Raw genomic sequence first — 20,876 nt, 5'->3', positions numbered from 1 at the left:
CATGAATATTAAAACTGGGTATTCATTGTTCCTGTTAGACAGTCTTCCCAATTAACATATTCACTAGAATATTTATGGAAAGCATACACAAAAAGAGTAAGAACGGCATCAAAGTCAACCCATTTAAATACTAAGATGAATATTTGCAGCCTTCCTTCATTTCACTTTATTGTATTTTATGAGGTGTTTGCCCAACTCTGGTTTCAATCGTCCCTACAGATTACTTGGACTGAAGTACACTCTGTGTCAGAGAATGACAGTTGCCCAACACTAGAGTGAAAACAGGACAATATAGGAAAGCAGGAAAGAAGGAAGACCTCTGCTCTTAAAATGCAGTGAACAGAAAACAGACTCAACTTCATCTCTCTCAAAGACACCCTACATGATCTCAAACAACCTCTTCTCCAGTTCTCATCTAAATTACATTATTGATTCTTCCTTTTCTGTGATACGTTTTCTTAACAGAAGCCCTGAACAGACACTTCAGAGCTTCCAACTTCAAGTGGATCCACCACTGAGAGATTGGTAACCTCAGTGTATTTTCATCCTGTCAGATGGAGGTGACAGTGAACATGTCGAGGGCACAAAGCTACAGTGGACACTTCTCTGAAGAATCAGTGATGTCAAATTACAGTTCCAAGTGTCCATTTTACGTGACCTCCACAATAAAGGGGATAGTAAACTGCAATATATATGGTAAGATGCTATTGTTTCTGAAGCTACTGTTGGTTAGTGAAATTGCTGTTTTCTTTCTAATGAAAATTCATTACGTATTATTTCAGTTTCCTCTTGTCTGTGTTAAATGCACTCTACCCTTCCCACTATTGCCTAGCCTTTTGAATATAATTTAAGAATATTGCAACAATTAGCTTTTTCATTCAAAGTAACTGATAACTGAAATTATGCTGCCCTTGTGCATCGTTAAAACAACAACAGTAACCAGGTACATTCTAAGGCTATATAACATTCAACATCCTCTTTAATATTCTAGTTCATAACCTTAATAGACATTTATACGTGATTAATGAGGCTTTTAGTAGCTATTGCTGTCACAGCTTGGATAATGCCACCTCCAATAAATATTTCAAGGCAGGGTCCTACTGGCAGTGTCTGAGTGACAGCTGTGATGCAGCAGGTTGCTTTGTACACAGATTGCTCCAAAAGTAATGCCTCCTGTTTATTTCCATGGAAACCACAACAGACACTGAAGAGCACAATAACACTATTTGACAGAGCAAATTCTCAATTACAAAGCAGTATTTTTCAACACTATTAGCTATGCATTTTCACCAGTGATAAACAAAGCCTGAATGTTGCACTCATAAAAATCTGCATGACTATACAGAAATTGGACTGTCTTTCAAGTTGCTGTCACCATGGCTGAAACACACTACCCATCAAACTCGGTGTGCACACATCCACTGTGAGGTCTTCCACAAATGTTCAGCAAGCATCAGTGAATGTCAGTGGATTCCATTTTTTTCCATGTGGAGGGATTTAATGACACACTTTCAACTCATATGCACTTCCACATCAGATATCCCTTTTTTTCAGACTGCTCCTCTGCTGCCATTCGTCATACAGCAACAAAATGTAATGAGATACTGGTGGAAAAGTTCAGCCTTTACTGCCATACCACCAACATCTGCCTCTGATGTTGTGGACGAACACAATAAAATAAGAAGCAGTATTTTCATCATACTTTCTGACAAGAGAAACAAAACAACAAAATGAAAACCAAATTTTGTTCTATAGAATTGCAGGCTATTTAAAAAGTGCACCAAGGAAACTGATAACATTGGGATATATTTTACATTACAGATCTACTAATAAAGCGCTTATAAAAGGTTTTTAAACGTGGACTCACCACCATGCCATGGCAAACTAATAACTGAAGTCCTTACATATAGAAATACAAAGTCATAACGTAATTCGTAATTGCATCAAGAAAAAATAACTTTAGGATGCAGCATTGCAGATATGAGTACTGAAGAGACACTTGATTCCAATGCTCTGAAACAAACAAACAACTGCAAAGGAATGTAAGAAAATTCCTTGCCATGACAACTCTGCTAGCTCAACTAGTTTAGCTTAGTGGGAAAAAAAGAAACAACTGAGAGGTGATTCAACTGCTGTATGTAAGTACCTGTAAAAGGAAACACACTGAGCCTTGACAGTGAAATGAGTACAGATTTTCTAAGGATAAATAATAAATGACCAAGCCAACTGCTTTATGTGATGTAGTGATTATAGCTGTGAGTATTAGAGACCAGTAGATGCAATTTCTTTTGAATGTCTCCCACAGAATCCTCTGACAAGTTGGGGACAAATCCTTCCAGAAGGATCTGGCGTCGTGCTAGACATTACGTTACATGTGACAGAGCAGTATGCCTGGACAGCAATGTAAGCTGGGAGCAATCAACAGGAACGTAGCAACAAGACTGAGGGAAGTGACTATGCCTCTTGACTTGATACTCACTGGACCACATCTGGCATATTGTTTCCAGTTTGGGATCCTCCATCTAAGAAAGACATTAATGAAATAGGCCTACAAAGCTGGTCGCTGAATTGCTTGCCATGAGAGCCACGCCTGTTGAACCTGGAGATGAGATGGTCCAGAGGACTCGCAGCACGGCCCCAGTACCTACAGCAGATGCAAGAAGGTGGAACCAGGCTCTTCACAGAGACACACTGTGTGGGATGAGTGACATCAGCCATAAATGGAATCAAAGGAGGTTCAACATAGATACAGCACCTCCTCTGACAGTCCAGCAGACAGTCAGTAGTGGCACAGGTTGCTCAGAGCAGCCATGTTATGTCGCCATCCTCGGAGGTTTTCGAGATATGACTGGATGAAGTCATGTGGTGTGACCCTGTTTAAAGTTTAACCAGAGAGCCCCTGGGTTCCCTTCCAACCTTAAGAATTTAGCAAGGCTGTTCCTTTAATCTGGTGGAGAAAAGCATAACAAGAACCATTTACTTGAATCTGAAAGCAGTGCACCTGTGTTTAATCAGAGACACCTAGTGCCAGAAGATGCAGAGGACTCTCCACTCCTGCTGATTTCAAATCAAAGTACCATTCTGTTGGGGCATTTTTTACTCAAGTTTACATTAACATATCAAGACATTAAAACGTAAACTAATTATGTGAACTGAAATGGCACAAAAAAATCAAGAAGTCAGATAAAGTGAAGAACGACTTTAACTCTCCAGCTGTTATACGTACAAGCTTAAGAAAATACAAACTATTATTTGGTTAAATAAATATTACCCCAGAGTTTAACTAAACAAAGATTCAATCACCTCTCAGCCAAATATTAAAGGAAAAACAAACAAACAAACAACCAGACATGGAGAGATAATGGAAAGAGTTAATAAGTTCACATCGCTTGCAGTTCTTTTCCAGTACAAGGCTTCTTAATCGGTAATGGGCTTTGCTCCCTGGTTTCATTTAAGATTAATTCACACTGAGAGCTGTAAGTCACCTCAAATAGCATGTAGCTGCAAATTTCAAGATCTGTATTGAACCCTCTGTAAAAACAAAGGACTCTACACACAGGAATTTAAAGCAGTACTCCATTTACAATTGTGGACACAATTAAAATAGTCATTACAACAAGGCAGCATAATATTCCTCTAAAAACAAAAAGGTGAGGGCTGCATTTGCTCAGCTTTTAGAAATCAAACAAAATCAGTATTGTTCTGACTGCTCGATCATTACTGTTCGAGTATGCAGCCAGCACCCCATATATTTTCAGTTTTATGCGAATCCCATAAGTGTTTCATTCTAGAATGAGCTCACAGAGTTACTGCCCATTATGGCAGAATTTTAAGTAACCAAATAAATTTGCATAAGCAAATATTTGTACCTGACATACAACTAATTCAGAGATGTATGCAATATACGCTGAAAATCTTCAGATGCCCTTACTTGTAATTTAACTTGGAATCCAATTTTGTTTTGAAACCAAGCACAAATTGCTCTGCCAGGATTACATAAAAGAAGCTTGCCTGACATTTAAAACAATGAATTTTAAAATTTATCAGGCTGTAAGCTGAACAATTTTTGTGTTTGAACAATTTTTAAAAGGATGAAACACCTTTCCTCATGTTAAGATAATTAAGAAATGTTTTTTAGCTCCTCAAAATAACACTACTTCTGCCAAAAATGAAATGCTCTATCTTTAAAAAATAAAATAGAAATAACAAAAAGCTGCTTAGTAACAGGTAATAAGGGAAACAGCGTTTTCTAAAGTCACCTAACTGTACTGAACTCCTTTTAGGACAGGAAAAAGTTCATCAGATATACAGCTAAAAAGGCAAAGTACTGCTTATTTCAAGTCTGATTATAAAAAGTACTACTTATATGGCTGCAAGTCAATGTACATAAACAAATTTGAAGATCTCTGCTTAAAGAATACAGAGAAAGGAGAGCTGTCCCAGGTATAACACCCGACGGCCACCCAGAGGGACCTGGATTCAAACTGAAGAAATACACCTTAGGTATTCATTGATTTTTTGTGTTCATCCTTCTGGCACAATAAGCACAGAGGCAGTGGCCAGAACTAATAGTCTTCACACAAGGTGAACTGCAAGAAAACAGCCTCATGTGCTAGTAGGTTTGGTATTTATATAACCAAATTGGAAAACCATAGAACATTTCATAGAATCAACTTTTAAAGCAGGGCATAGCACTAGAAGCAGATGGGCAGAATCTAGTGCCTGTACATAGCTCCTATGCTATGGAAGAAGACAATTATTTTTCTGTCTTCTCTTGGAGAAGAACATCCCAAATGAAAACATAATTTCAGGGGGGATTCGTAGTGACATACTGGCTGCTCTATGAGGTGAAGGCAGGCTAGTTGCACAGCAAGTCCTAGACTGAACACTTCCCAAGCACTCTGTTAGCTGCTCAGCCGGGTGTTGTTCAGGCTGTATAGAAAATGTGAGACAGTTATACGTAGGTTGCTCTGAAAGTAATGCATCCTATTTGTTTCCATGGAAACTACAAAGAGCACAACAACACTGTTTGAAAGAGCAAAACCTCAGCTACAAAACAGTATTTTTCAGTTAAGTAACCACCACTAGCAATGCATTTTCACCAGCAATACAGAAGAGCCTGCAGGCCACACTCACCAAAATCTATATGGTGAGGCTGTACCTATTTCCATTTTGACTTCCACATTCACGCACTCGTTCCCTAAACTGGACAACAATCAGGGATGATTGCATGTGTCATGGTTACAGACACAGAGGGCAATGCAGCATCACCACGGTTAAGAGTGGAGAATTGTCAGAAGATGAGAAATCATGCTGGGCAAACCTGGCACTCCAAAAGCTCAACTCTCATGCATGCTAAAGGATGCACTGTGTAAAAGCATTTATCTCATGATTTCTTTACTGCTATGTTTACTTCACAGAACGGAGTTCCACCACACCACCTCCCATTCCACAGACTCAGAACCACCTGTTCCCTGTATCAGTCAGCAGAGGCCCACTGAGGCCATGAGGCCACTGGATGAGAGAGCCTGCAGCTGAGTGACTTCACCTAGCACAGTCCGCCACATACAGGACAATGCGAGGTGCGTGTTTTCCTGGATTTTACTGCAGATTCTACACATTCTTGTAGCTAGATACACTTCCTGCTTCATGTCCCAAAGTGAAACTCAGTGACCCATGCCATTTATACATACAAAGACTCACATATCCATAAAAATAAGAGTTGTGCAAGAAGTGTCCAGAATACACATGGGTACGTTATTAAACATTTCTAAACAGCTTTAAGAGAAAAATTGAAAATAAGATATCAATTCTAATTGAAGTAAAATCTTACTGTGTACAAGATAGATCCACCTTTAAGAATCAGAAAACACAGAGGACAAATAAATAAGGGGAAATTAGAGTTTTGCTTGAACTCCATGTAAGTTCAAGGATTAGAGGAAAAGTGAACAGCAATTACTTGCTCCTCATCAGTGAGAATACAGTACGGAAGGTTCTTGGTTGAAATCTGCATGTTGGGAGCCATTTCCTATACAAATTAAACTGCCTTATTTAAATAAAACCAGTGATGACTGACTTATGCCTGTCTGCTCCAATACAAATCATTCAACACATGCTGCCCCCAGCCATTACTTCCCTCCTACCTTCAAAACTCCCAGCAAACAGATAAATCCACGTTATGGCTGGCACGAAGAGGACGGTCAGAGAGGCAGCCAGGAATTTCCGTCTCCCTCTGCAGATTCCCAGCATTCTCTCAGGAGTTTCAGATTTCCAACCCAGTGCTGTTCCTATGTTGGAAGCAAATGGTCCACAGCCTCCCACATATTACTCCCTGAAAAGAAGAGGAAGACATGTTTCAACATCTTATCTCTCTACAGAAATGTGGACTATGCCAGTATTCCTAAAGAGTTAGAAGATCAAAGTTAAAACTCTGTTATTGCAATTGCAAAGTAATACTCATTTCAATGTTACCCATAACTAATTACTAATAAAGCAAGTTTTAGAAGTCCCCTACAGGACCATCAACAGAGCACATCATAACATCTAAACACACAATGAGCTAATCTCATGAAGAGACATCAGCTCTGTTTGTTGTTTTTGCTTCTCATTTACTCTAAAGACATTCTTGGCACTTTGATGCCTGTGTACGGTGGTGCCCCTGGACAGGTATGAGCAAACCACCTGCATTCCTTCACCTGCTCCCAAAGAACAAAAGTCACACCAGTGAATCAATGAGCTCGCTGCAGTGGTCACGAACTCAAGACACTGATTAAGAGTGAAAAATAAAGTCTGGGAGACTGAGGGCTGTTATTAAAATAACCCTGTTTGCTAACTGATTAATGCTGATGAACTCTATGAAAGAGAAGGGAAAGAAAAACATGCAAAGAAGATTCCTTAGTCACAAACAGGTGGTATCAGGTGCTTCAGACTGTATGCTATGAGAAGGAGATTCTAAAGAGCATCATCATTTTAACAAGCAAAAACTAGGATCTTATTTATTTGAAGTAATTGTAATGTGTTTCACATGCTTAGATGGCAAAATAATCTGGTGATATTTACTCACAGGAAAATGAATATTCCCACATCAGTGCAAGCATGAAGAGCACATGTTTTAGATATCTTGCTTCTTTTTTTTTAAGGAAGGCAAGTACAGAAAGGAGGGTGTTAAACTTGAGGAATTGGAAAAGGGAGACACTAAGTTGAAATAGTTCACACTTTGTGTGAAAGGGCTTCCGTTTCCTAATTTTAATAATCAGTGAGCAAGTATGATAGGGAAAGAAGCACAGAGAGAAGCAGTACAAGGTGTTTCATAACAGCACCCTTTGATTCATCTGTAACTAGCACTAGAACTGAAATCAGTAATTAAAACACTTCTACAAAGTTTAACAATATTTTAACAATGTTAACGATAACTACTGTGTGCCTCAAAATTATGTCTGGGCTCAACAACTCTGTGTATATTGCCCTGAGTGTCAACTCTGAAATCCAATTACAGAAAAAAAAAAAAAAGAGAGAGAGAATTATAGACAAAAGAAGAAAGTTGAGACAAAGAACTTGGCTGCTGGGGATACGGGGATGCAGTAATCAGGGAAACTTGCAGCTCTTCCTCAAATGTTCAAAAGAGCCCACTTTACTACACTACAGTTTAAGAGACGTGGTAGCACTCCTGACCTTGGAACTGATAAAATGGAATATAATTTGTCCAGAGCCAGCACAAAAAGCATTCCATTGTGTCAGCTTTTCACCTCAGTGAATGCTTCACCACAGAGATTCTGCAGAAAATATGTGGACAGACTTAATATGAACGGCTGTGGTATTAGAGTCAGTGCACTAGACTGAGACACACATTTGGTAGATAAACTGCGGAGGATTCAGCTTTATTCACTTCATTTGGATAGTGATTACATTTCATTTCTTTTCCTTACATCACATAGCTGGTACAACTACTCTGAAGATATTCCTCTACATGCCTACTTGAAAACAGAGATAATTCTCCTGGGTTTTGTGTTCTACACTTGCTATACAGATATATATTATAAACTCCTACACAGAATCATTTACTTGAAGTAGAAATTACATTTTTTTCAACCCCTATAACATCCTGGAGTGCACCATTAGCATCAATCAGTGCTCATGAAAATAATCTTTGAAGTAATTAACTCATGAGAAGGGTTACTCTCCAGTAGCAACACTTTGCAATGCAGCGTGCTTTAGACAGATGCTGCTCCTATCAATGACACCTGTAAAACCCATAGAATCACTACTAAATGTTTCTGAAAAGATGCTGTTACAAATAAACTGGCGCAAATTTGCAGGATAATGACACTCAGACTATGAAGTCTAGGGTTATAGTAGTGCACTAATTCATCCTAAGGCTGCACATAAGAAAAAAAAAATCATTTTTTCTTATATATTCTTTTAAATATCCAAGAAAGCAAACTTTCTGAATAGGTCAGTGTGAAGGCCCCAAGAACAGAAAACATTAAAGAATTAAGGAAGTATAAGGAGTAACAGTGAAGGCACAGTACAGCTGCAATGGGAAGGTAGGAATGTGGGATATTCAATCTTTTACAAATTGTCATTTAACAGGGGAAAAATAAATAAAAAAATAAAATAAAATAAAATAAAATAAAATAAAATAAAATAAAATAAAATAAAATAAAATAAAATAAAATAAAATAAAATAAAATAAAATAAAATAAAATAAAATAAAATAATAAAATAAACCTGATCATTCTGTACACTCATGTACATCTTTTATCTCACTAAGAAGATATCTGGGAAAATCCTGGAATGACAAGTAAGTGGGTGATGGATCACTCTGGCAAATGCTGAAGTACTTCATTTTGTAGTGCTTTAAAAGAGAAAAGATCCATAAACTATTTTAAAAAAAGTTTTTACCTATATTCCCACTTTCCAAAAGCAGTGAAATGCTTCTTGAGTCTTAAATATTAGTTTTCAGAGAATATAATCACCACACCTGCTGAATACTTTTTTGCAACTAGACAATGCATCATGTGCAAATGTGCAAAGCAATTCTATGAAAGGTCCACGAATGGTAAAGAAGATGCTTAGCTTAAAAGGGACTCAATCATTTATTTATTATATAACATACTTGTAAAAATTTTTCACCTAACATGCCATCTTTGTATAAATTGAAAGAAGATAATGCAGTTCTTAACTGTGCTTTTCTTTCAATTCAACAGGAGTCAGCTTGATATTTGTCACGAAAGGAAAGTGACAATGCTGGCTGAGCAGTGGCAGAGCACAGAACAGGACAGCACTGTGCTCCTTTCTGTCACATGAGCCTTTCTGACCCCTCCTACAGCGCCCACTGTTCCTCCAGCCTCCAACATGTCTAGGGGGTCTTAAAATCAGTTTATTGTAGCTGAGACAGTCCAACTACCAAACAGGCCAGGGATCCTCCAGGGAGGTGGTAGAGTCACTGTCCCTGGAGGTGCTCCAGAACCGTGTGGATGTGGCACTGAGGGACATGGTCAGTGGGCATGGTGGGGATGGGCTGACGCTTGCTCTTGGTGACCTTAGAGGCCTTTTCCAACTTTAATGATACTATGGTTTTCTTAATTTATTGTCCAATGTTAGGAGTTCAAGATAAGCAATTTGAAACATGGTCTTAATTCTTCCAGGCAAATTCAGATTTTCTGCCTCTGCCACAGATACACAGGCACATACATTTAGAGATATTCATCTTCAATTTTTAATGAACTGAATATGCTCCAAAGGTATGATGCAATTATTTTTTAGAAATCTGATGAAGGAAGTAATACCCACAACAGTCAGCTGCATGCATGCCATCATGTATGTCTTGCTGTCAGTCAGATGCTCTACGCTTCTGAAAGTTAAGATTCACAGATCTACTGCAAACGTACAGATCAAAAGTCAGTAACATCGACCTCAAGCCAGCCTGATCATTACTAACGGTGCTATAAAAGGCTACGAGCCTGGACAATGCCTGTGCGAGAGGTCGCAGTGGGAATTAGAATAAATTGGGTTTCTCATTGCAAAAGCTTACTCATGACCTCCTTAGCACTTGGCAACAGTGAGCCGAAAGCATTTCATTATCTTTGCATATGGTTAAACGCTTCCATTAACCGCATTACCTTGTCAGAGTGGTTGCTTTGTTTTAAATCAAGGATTATCTCCTCTGCTAAGTGAGAGGCAGCTCTCAACCAGTATGAGCAGCACATATATTAAAGCATGTAACACAACACTAATCACATTGCTATTCAGCTTCTATTTTATTTTTTTTTCAATTATGGCATGACAGCTCGACTATGTCGGACATTCAGCAGGAGTTTGGTGGAACAATGGAAGTAATTATGAAAACAAAAATCAAACACAATTAACTAGATTTAACTGCTCTACTATAAAAAGCTTTTCCAATCGCTTCATACAGTTTCTTGCATTTGTTACAGTTAATCTTATCCCAGTAATCTTCCATTTGTTTTCAGAGCAACAGAGATGAATACATACAGTTAAAGCTGTTTATACACCAATCCTGTGCTTTGGATTTGCTGTGTTTCTTCAATTAATGTTATCTAATTCTTTCTGCTTTTCCACACTTGCAGTCACAGAGTCAATGAACAATTTCTGCTGTAAAGCTTCCCCTTTGGCTCTCTGTCAATGTAGCATCCATCCTTTAAGAAAGATTTTTCACAGTCTTTCACCAAACTCAAAATATAAATAACCTAAAGACAAAAGTTGTATCTTAGCCAGTATTTTTCTAATGTTCATTTAAAATACTATTAAAGTGGAGCTTTAAGGAGTTTACTCCATTATAGTCAGCTTTTTATTTTGTAAGAGGATTGCAGCTTTGCAGTCTTCCAGTTCTGAAAGCTCATGCTCTTTTGACAGATATTTTTTTGCCATATTTAAGAGAAGCTTGATACTGTAAAGACAGTATAGTGAAATAAAAGATAATTAAATTGTAAATGTTTATTTAGATAAACATTCCATTGTTAATATGCTCCACTTCTGAAGTTATTAAAGCAGAAATAGCATTTTGAAGGCAAACATCATCTTCTCCCTCACCGAACTGGTGAGGGGTCTGGAGCACAAGTCTTATGAGGAGCGGCTGAGGGAGCTGGGATTGTTTAGTCTGGAGAAGAGGAGGCTCAGAGGAGACCTTATTGCACTCTACCACTTCCTGAAGGGGGGTTGTGGTGAGGAGGGGGTGGGCCTATTCTCCCTGATAAATAATGACAGGACGAGAGGGAATGGCCACAAGTTGCGCCGGGGAAGATTTAGATTAGACCTGAGGAAACATTTTTTCTCTGGAAGAGTGGTCAGGCACTGGAATGGCCTGCCTAGGGAGGTGGTTGAGGCACCATCCCTAGCGCTGTTCAAGAAGCGTTTAGATGAGGTGCTAAGGGATTTGATTTAGTAGTCCAGTGGGTAGGGATGGTGATAGGAGGATGGTTGGACTAGATGATACTGTAGGTCCCTTCCAACCTAATGAACCTATGAACCTATGAACTCTTCCCTCTCCCAGATGGAAGAACACTCCATAGAATCAAACTTTTAAGCCCCTCTTTGCTTCCATACTGTCTGAATTTGCTTGACAGCAGAGATCTTCCCCACTTTATCAGCCTTCTCCGTCCACTCCTGAGGGTGCTTAAGGCCAGGTTGGATGGGACCCTGGGCAGTCTGACCCAGTTGGTGGCAGCTCTGCCCACGGCACAAGTTGGGTGGGTTTTAAGGTCCCTACCAATCTAACTAATTCTGTGATGCAATGATTCTAAGGTACCACAGCTTGAGGGAACAATTTGGAATAAATTCAGACTCAGCATCCTCCTCAGAAAACACCTTAAAGGAACAAATACAGCATTTTCCAAATGCCACCAAATTTACTGTTTCTCAATGAGTTAGAAGAAAATAGTCCTATATTTAAGAATGAAAATAGCTAGTGAGTTGACAGCACAAATGAGTTCTAACTTGCAACTGTGCTAACTGCTCTCAGGGCCCATAGGATTGACACTTTCTTTTGTATCTTCACTCAGTATGTGCTGTGGCTCAAGGAACATTCTGTTAGTGGTCTGATAATCAGAGCTTTCTAGAAGTTTCCAGGTAGCAGGGCTATAAGCAACACTACTGCAGGAATGGGGATCTATTTGGAAACTAGTGTGGTTGCAGACAGAAATAAATAAGTAAATAAGATGCTTTTTTTTTTTTTCTTTCAAGCTCAAAAGAAAGTCTGCAACTTTATTGCTTAATATCAAGGAAGAACATAATCTAATCTAACAGGGTAGAAATCTTTTTCTAAGCCTCCACTATATCAATGTTAATGTGAGGAGAAAAAAGAACAGCTATCATTTATGAAAAGACAGCAGCAACCAAACTCAGTCACAACAGAAGGACAAACCTTGGCTGTTATGTCACTTCATTCGCAACCTAAGAATGACACCAGCTTTCAGACCTGTTTTCACAATGAATTCTTCAAACTCAGCTTTACTCCAGCTCCTTACCTACACGAGTGCATAATACTAGAATTTCCTGATTTCCTGGTTTAATTCAGGACTCCACGCAAAGATAACAAACAGCCTGACTCAGCTTGCCTGGAACAAAAGGCTAACAAGATACTGTCCATCCATACTAAAAATGTCTTTGGAACCCGAGATCCCAATGCCAGTGAACTATGAACATCCTGGAGACCATGGACAACCAGCAATATTAGCTGTGGTACATAATCATTCAGTAGTAAAGCAATTCTGCTCCAGAATCATTTTTTACACTCAGCTCACAACTTTATTACGTCTGAATTTCAGGTTCAAAAGCAAATGAATTACTGCAGAATATAATTCTTGACTGTAAGAAGCACCAGCATGTTGTTGGATCGCCAATCTCCCTGTGAGGATACCAGGGCTTCTTTCATCTTCAAGAGCCATGTGTCTGTCCACTCACTATTTCCCTTTCTTCCATATAGCATCTTTGTATGGAAGACAAAGTGGTCTCTAAAACCAGGGCACTACATACAACATATGAAACACTTCTCACAAATTTTGATACTACTTCTATGCTTCCCATCTAAAGTACTTAGATGCTTACTCATAAGCAGTGTTTAACTTTATTACAATCTTCAGGTTACAGAGCTACTGTAATGTGGAAATTGATTAAACATTCATAAGCAAGTTTTGCCCAGGAGAAATGATTATTATGTGCTAACAAAGGAATCCATGTCTCAATGAAGAAATGCCCTGTCTTAAAAAGACTCGTATCATAGAATCATAGAATGGCCTAGGTTTAAAAGGACCTTAAAGATAACCTACCTTCAACACCCCTGCCGTGGGCTGGGTCACCAACCACTAGAGCAGGCTGCCCAGAGCCACATCCAGCCTTGCCTTGAATGCCTCCAGGGATAGGGCATCCACAACGTCTCTGGGCAACCTGTTCCAGTGTGTCACCACCCTCCGAGTGAAAAACCTCCTCATAACATCTAACCTAAATCTTCCCTGTCTTAGTTTAAAACCATTCCCTCCTGACCTATCACTATCAACCCATGTAGTCATTCCGCCTCCCATTTATACACTCCCTTAAGTACTGGAAGGCCACAGTGAGGTCTCCTGGAACCTCCTCCAAGCTAAACAAGTCCAGTTCCCTCAACCTTTCCTCATGGTAGAGATGCTCCAGTCCTCTGATCATAGTGGCCCTCCTCTGAACCTGTTCAAAAATACATATAAATCAAAAGCCTTATAATTTAATGTGCAAGCCTCAAATTAAAGGTTAGTTTTACTTAGGGATTAGTAGCATACTCAAAGCAGATAATTACTTGTCAGGTGGAAACAGAAGTTAGTGTTGCACTTTTAAATTGCTTTTTATAAAATACTGCTGTTTTCAACACACAGGTCAAACCTGCCACGAGAACTTTACATTGTAGAAAACAGTAAAGGAGATTAAAAGCCACCAACAATTTAGAAAGTGGTAGATTAGGCTGGAAAGCAAAGTATGCTGAGTGATATGGTGGTATCTTTCTGCAGCAATGAGGTTATGCATAGATAGAGGATTTTTAGGAAGGGGTAGTCTAGAATGCGAGGGGAAGAAATTACTTGTAGTTAAGAACATCAGGAACTCATGGAGTTCTCCCTGGGATCTCTTCCCACTGCTCAGCGCCAGTGAGACATGTCAAGGTTTTTCAGTACCAGCTAAGGACACAACCACAGAGGCTGTGGAGCCTCCATCCTTGGAGATACTCAAAACCCAGCTAAATGTGGTCCTGAACAACCTGCTTCAGTTGACTCTGTTTAAAGCAGGGTGTCAGTTTAGTCAATCTCCAGAGGTCCCTCTCAAATGCAATGCTATGATTTTGTGATTTTACATCGCAACAAATATGGACTGAATCTCTCACAATTAATGGACAAAGCTGACTTTCTTATACAAGTACCACACATCTCATTTCTATACCTAACTTAAATATTCCTAAAATCACAAATATTTGAATTGAATTTATATAATAACAGAACAACTAATTCAAGAAAAAATTTCTTTTTTTACTGGTAATTTCATAATGAAATAATCAAGGCATTGACAAATCAGGCACTGGAATGGCCTGCCTAGGGAGGTGGTTGAGGCACCATCCCTAGCGCTGTTCAAGAAGCGTTTAGATGAGGTGCTAAAGGATTTAATTTAGTAGTTGGGTAGAGATAGTGATAGGAGGATGGTTGGACTAGATGATCTTATAGGTCCTTTCCAACCTTATGAACTTATGAACTTATGAAATAGGAAAAAAAAACCAACAAAAACAACAACAAAAAAAAAAACACCCACTAATATAAACACATATCTGTGGCTGAAAGTAGAGAACAAAGCCTTCAACAAAATTCCAGTGTTAATTTATGGAGTCCATTATCTGATCTCTCAATAGTTCCTTCCATGCAGAATGGATTAGGCAGAACAGTGAGTTGAGAGCTATTTTTTTTTCTTTTTGGAAACTTTACTGATGGAACCCTTGTGTATCCTGGCTCAGAATTTAAGTGCTACGGTATTTAAACATGTTACATGGAATATCTGTTTCCCCAGGCTTTCTTAAGGCTGAATGAACACTATCTAAATTGAAGGGAAAGGTGCTTCCCCCGAGTTCCTTCTCTTTACCTGACATAGAAGCAAAGTTCTTTTAGAATAATGTGGTGCCAGGTATTTTTAAGTAGGTAAGGCAGCTGAGGGTTTAGGTTATTTCACATAGGAATATCCATGAACACTGGAAAATGGCTATGGAGATTAATGTGGGTATTAGACAAGAATGGCACACGAGTTTAACACTGTTACACATGGAGTATGAAAGGTATCATCAAAGCAGAGCAAAGCTGTGAAAATTAGCCTCAAGAGGAGACACTGACAAAAGCTCCTACTATAGGATCCAAATTTTTCACATGTGGAGTTAGCATTTCAATTGAACTGTAGAATAATTTAGCTGGAAGAGAACTCTGGAGGTCATCTAGTCTAGTCCTCTGCTCAAAGCAAGTTGAATGTCTTCAAAACAACCTGTAATTTGGACAGCTCTTTATTCTTCATTTAGAAACTATCCCCTAAGGCATGGTCTTTCTACAGAAAAAGAGCAGAGGGCATAGAGTTTCTAAGTCCTCCCTCCTCATTTCCACAAATTGCGGAGATCTTCATTGAACATTTCCTTGTTTCTCTGTATGATATCTTTAGTCTTCGTAATCTCTTTCTGCTCCCATCATTATCATCACCTTTAATTCAGCAACTAGATGAAGGTACAGAAATAATAAATATAAAATACTTAGAGAAGGTCCTCTGTAAAGAAAATGAATATACTGAAAAGACTGACCTTATTCAAATGCACATAATTAACACTTCCATTTTAAATTTGATTATAGTTCATCATTTTCAGGGTAGTGGGAAGGTTGTCAGATCTTGTCTAACAAAAGGAAGAGGATAATGATGATGCTGAGTGTCTCCTCTCCCCAAAGGATGTGGAGGGCTGTGCAGTTATGGACACGCCTGCATGTAAGAACATGCTCAAATACTGACAGGTTTTTGAGATGAGGAAAATAAAGGAAGAACATATCTCTCCTAACTCTGCTTTGACATTCTAGTGTCTCTTTAGACAATTTAATTCTTTATGCATCAATAGCATACACCCAGAGCAGAAGTAAAGCTAACCTCTAGTAACTTCAACAGTAAGTCAGTTAAGGTGAGGAGTCCTTTGCTCTTTAGACCGAAACTGTTGCTGACCAAACAGAATTGCTTTACCAGTGAGACAGTATAGGAGTGACTGAAAGTCATATTATGAATATTCAGACTTTTAAAAGGAATTCTGAAACACATCTGAATTTCCTATATGGAAGACTAATTTCTACAATAATTTTATATATTAGATCTCAATAATCAATTATTGTTTAAAATCAAAAGATCCTTCATAGAATCACAGAATCCTTTAGGTGGAGAAGACCTCTAAGATTATCATGAAGTCCAATCATTAAACTAGCACTGCAAAGTCTACACTAAAACATGTCCCTAAGCACCTCAGCTACATGTCTCCTGAATACTTCCAGGGATGGTGACTCAAGTACTTTTTCAGGCAGCCTGTTCCAAACCTTCATGACCCTCTTTGTGAAGAAATTTTTCCTAATATCCAACCTAAACCTCCGTTTGTAAAACTTGATGCTATTTTCTTTTGCCTTGTCATTTGGGAGAAGAGATTAATCCCACATTTCTACAATATCCTGTGGGGTAATTGTAGTGAGCAATAAGGTCTTCCCTAAGCAGTCACCTCCTTCTCTCTAGGCTAAATAACCCCAGCTCCTTCTGCTGTTCCTCCTAAGACCTGTTCTCCAAACCCTTCACAGCTTCATTGCTATTCTTTGGGTATGATCCAGCACCTTAATGTGTTTATTGTAGCAAGGGTCCAAAACTGAACACAGTGCTCCAGGTGTGGCTTCACCAGAGCTGAGTACAGAGGAGCAATCACTTAACAGAACCATAGTGTCTTCAAATGGCGTGGGCTGGAGGAGACTTTCAGCCTATCCAGTTCCAAGCCCTTTCTTTCAGCAGAGCTGCCAGGGCCCCATCCAACCCGGCCTTAAGTGCCTCCGGGGGTGGGGAACCCACTGCTACCCTGGGCAGCTGTGCCAGTGCCTCACCACATTCTGAGTGAAGAATTTCTTTCTAATATCTAACCTCAGTATTCCTTCCTTTAGCTTAAAGCTATTCCTCCTTGTTCTATCACTACTGCAGCATGTATAAAGTTGGTCTCCCTGCTGTTTATAAACACCCCTCAAGTACCATCTTTCTTGCGTTGTGGGCCCCAGACTCGAATGCAGCATGCCAGATGGAGACTCACAAGGGCAGATTAGAGAGGGACAATCATTTCCCTTGTCCTGCTGGCCACCCTTCTTTCAATGTAGCCCAGAATTCTTGGCCTTCTGATCCACAAGCTCACACTGCTGGCTCACATGGAGCTTTTCATCCATCAGGAACTCCAAGTCCTTCTGCACAGAGCTGGTCTCAATGAACTGTTCTCCCAGTCTGTACACATATCTGGGATTGCCTAATCCAAGTGCAACACTGTGCACTTGGCCTTGTTGAATCTCATTAGGTTCTCATGGGCCTACTTTTCAAGTCTGTCCAAGTCCCTCTGGATGACATCCCTTCCTTCTTGTCAGCTGTACCACTCAGCTTGATGTTACCAGCAAACTTGTTGAGGGTGCACTCAATCCCACTGCCTACATCACCGATAAAGATTTTGAAGAGCATCGGTTGGAAGACAGACATCAGCTTCTACCTGGACACAGATGCACCAACCACTACCCACTTCCCTAGTCTTGCTAGTCACACTATTTCTGATACAAGTCAGGATGATGATGGCTTTCTGGGACATCTGAGCACGCCACTGGCTCATATTCAGCTGCCTAACAACCAATACCCTTGGGTCCTTTTCTATCAGGCAGCCTTCCAGCTACTCTTCTCTAGCCCACAGGCAATAAACTTTAGCATGAAGTTATTGTGACCCAAGTGTGAGACACATCACTTAGCCTTGCTGAAGCTCATACAATTGGCATCAGCCAGTCAGTACAGCCTAACAGGATTCCTCTGTAGTCTCCTTACGCTCAGGCAGATCAACGCTCCCATCCACCTTGGCGTTGTCTGCATCATCACATAAATATACACATACAAGCACACCTATACAAATTTAACTTCAAGTATTATCAAAACAAAAATAATACATTTGAATATATATTTTAAAAGAGCTAGTTCAATCAGCGGAGCTGCAGTTAGAATAATGTCCTATATAGAAATACTGTTTAATAACTTCACTCCCTTGCACGTTTCAGATCTGTGATCTATTATAGCAGTCCACACATCTCAGAGCTGTCATTCAGAATGAGCCAGCTAGGCCCTTCTGAAGCAGAATTAGGTGAAGCTTTGAAACTGATTCACTATAGGGACCATTCCCCAGTGACAGCATGGATGAGATTGCTTCTGGCTTCTTCAGCTCTTTTAGAATCTCCCAGCACTATCTTATCAGGTTTGTTGCCTTGAGGCATTGCCATCATGCAATACTTCAGGAACCACAACATACACTTGGCTGAACCGTAGCAGTTTTTCTTGAACCATATAAAGAAAAAAAACCAAAAACTAATAAGGTCTTGGGACTCAAAGGAGATCCAAGCAGCATACACATCACAACCTGGATGCAGCCAATCTGCTCTACAGGGACAAAGTGATATGAATGATGGGCATTCTCTGCCTCTTGCCTTGCAGATCAGGTTGAGCTCTCTGAAGGAAATGCTTTGGGCTGTATAATTTTTATTACTACAGTACCTATTTTGAAAAGCATTATATTTTAGCACACCTATATGAGGCACAACATTTAGAATCTAGTGGCTACATAAGCTGTAGGTTCACAGCACATACAATATCAGTACAGACTGGGACCACGATATTATGAACCTAATGAGGTTCAACACAGCAAAATGCAAGGTTTTGCACTTGGGTTGAGGTAATTCCAGGTATGTATACAAAGTGGGAGAAGAACTGATGAGAAGGACTTAGGGGTCCTGGTTGATGAAGAACTTTAAATGAGCCAGCAGTGCGCACCCACAGCCTGGAAGACCAATGGCATCCTGGGTTTCATCAGAAGAGGGGTGGTTAGCATTGTGGGAGGTGACTGACCCCCCTCAATTCTGCAATTGTGAGGCCCCAGCTAGAGTAACATATTGAAGTCTGAGACTCCCAACACAGGAAAGATGATAGGGTCCAGAGGAGGACCATGAAGATAATCAAAGGGCTGGAGTAGTGCCTGTGGCAGGTAGGTTGGAACCCTAACCCTAATCCTTGAGGTCCCTTCCAACTCAAGTCATTCTATGATTGTATTGACCCTGTGGTTAATATCTCATCATTATTCACAAGGAAGAGTTTTCTCAGTTGCTCATGAGCAAGTGTCAGCAAGACAGCATAGAAATATAATGACCGTAAAAACAATTCCAGCACACTTCTAAAAATAAAACTTTTTACAACTTTGTTCTTGTTGCTAGGAGATGCAAAAATATAGGACATAACAATACAGTCTGAAGGGCAACAGAAAGAGCCAGTATTATAGAAAATGTACCACATTATTATTAGCTATAGTGATTCACACAGATTGGCTGATTTTGACAACAAATTCCATAACACTCTTTTTTTCCAACTTTCAACCATAGCTATGAGGATATATTTTCATGCAACAAGTTTTGTTTGCAGTCAAAACTATATTAACTACTTTTTCCAATCAAATATAAGATTTTTAAAATGGCTGAAAAGAGTTTGGATGTCATCATGTTTTGGTTTTGTGGGTTTTTTGTTTGTTTTTTTTTGTTGTTTTTTTCTGCTGCTGATTAAAACTGTAGATCATAGATATAGGAAATGCTTGCAGCGATTACATACTGTTGTGTAGCCAAAAAAGAATGTAAATCCTTTATTCACAAGACAACAGTGAATCTACACTGAAAGCATTTGAAAACATACAGAACATGCTGAAATCAAACGGTTTGAATCTGATCCAGTATTTGTTTCACACTAATTGCTGAGCTCATACTGCATAAACTATTTTTTCAGGGAACCTGTAACTTGGTCTTGAAAGTTTCAAAGTCAAGTTTTCAAGTATTTGTCCTTAGTTGCCCTTAAGTTTCAAAGTTATAAGAATTACTGTGTCTGCATTGTTTTATGGAAATGTCAAGCCCCACTGTGTACCAATGGTACTTTTTATACCATGCTATTGAAAAAACCTTAATATATATTCCAGTTATTAGAAGTTGCTCTGGTACATCAGGTGAAGACAGCTCAAATGACAGAGCTGGAGATGAAGGGCAAACCCACTCAGTACTGGAAGACTATTTATATCTCTTCTATAGCATGCTAAAAATGTCTGGTACAGTTTTAAGAATAACATGATCTTCCATTAGCTGTAATTTTGACATAATGCTATAATTACAAGGTAAATTCTGACCTAAGTGGCTGATTCTTTGTCCATAACTGTAATTCGTAGCTCTTACCTAAGCTACAAATAGTGAGTTTCTTTTGCATTCTATGCATCAGCTCTAGAGTACATACTTCTGACTTTGTATTTTGTTGGCACAAAGCAAAATCACATTAAATTTGATTTCCCTAAAAAGAACCAACTTTTAGAGAAATTACATACGTTCTTCAAGTGTTGGAACTTGATAAAATGCTAAATATGGACATAAATTGTTTATATTTCATACAGTTTATTCATTTTATCATTGTGCAGAAAAATGAACTTATCTTCCACACATTAAAACTTGTGATATATATTATTTTCTAACTTACATACAGTAATTAAAAAGAATATTTTCCTTTTTGAACAGGCTTGAACAGATTAAATAAATGTGTTAATATTGTTC

At 39.0% G+C, this 20,876-nt stretch overlaps 1 protein-coding gene across 1 annotated transcript in view; it reads right to left on the bottom strand.

The window, feature by feature from the left end:
• LARGE1 (LARGE xylosyl- and glucuronyltransferase 1) overlaps positions 1 to 20,876 on the bottom strand; it is a 279,675-nt gene that overhangs the window by 197,132 nt on the left and 61,667 nt on the right. Inside the window, exon 2 of the mRNA XM_065743076.1 lies at positions 6,144 to 6,331. Coding sequence (XP_065599148.1) covers positions 6,144 to 6,249 — 106 coding nt within the window. The 5' untranslated portion in view covers positions 6,250 to 6,331. The remainder of the gene's footprint in view (positions 1 to 6,143; positions 6,332 to 20,876) is intronic.

This window comes from Cyrtonyx montezumae, unplaced genomic scaffold (genome assembly GCF_038088225.1).
Source record: "Cyrtonyx montezumae isolate F1298 unplaced genomic scaffold, pur_monq_1.0 scaffold_3, whole genome shotgun sequence".
NCBI lineage: Eukaryota > Metazoa > Chordata > Aves > Galliformes > Odontophoridae > Cyrtonyx > Cyrtonyx montezumae.
The sequence above is the reverse complement of the archived record's forward strand: the minus strand, read 5'-3'. Positions and strand labels throughout refer to the sequence as shown.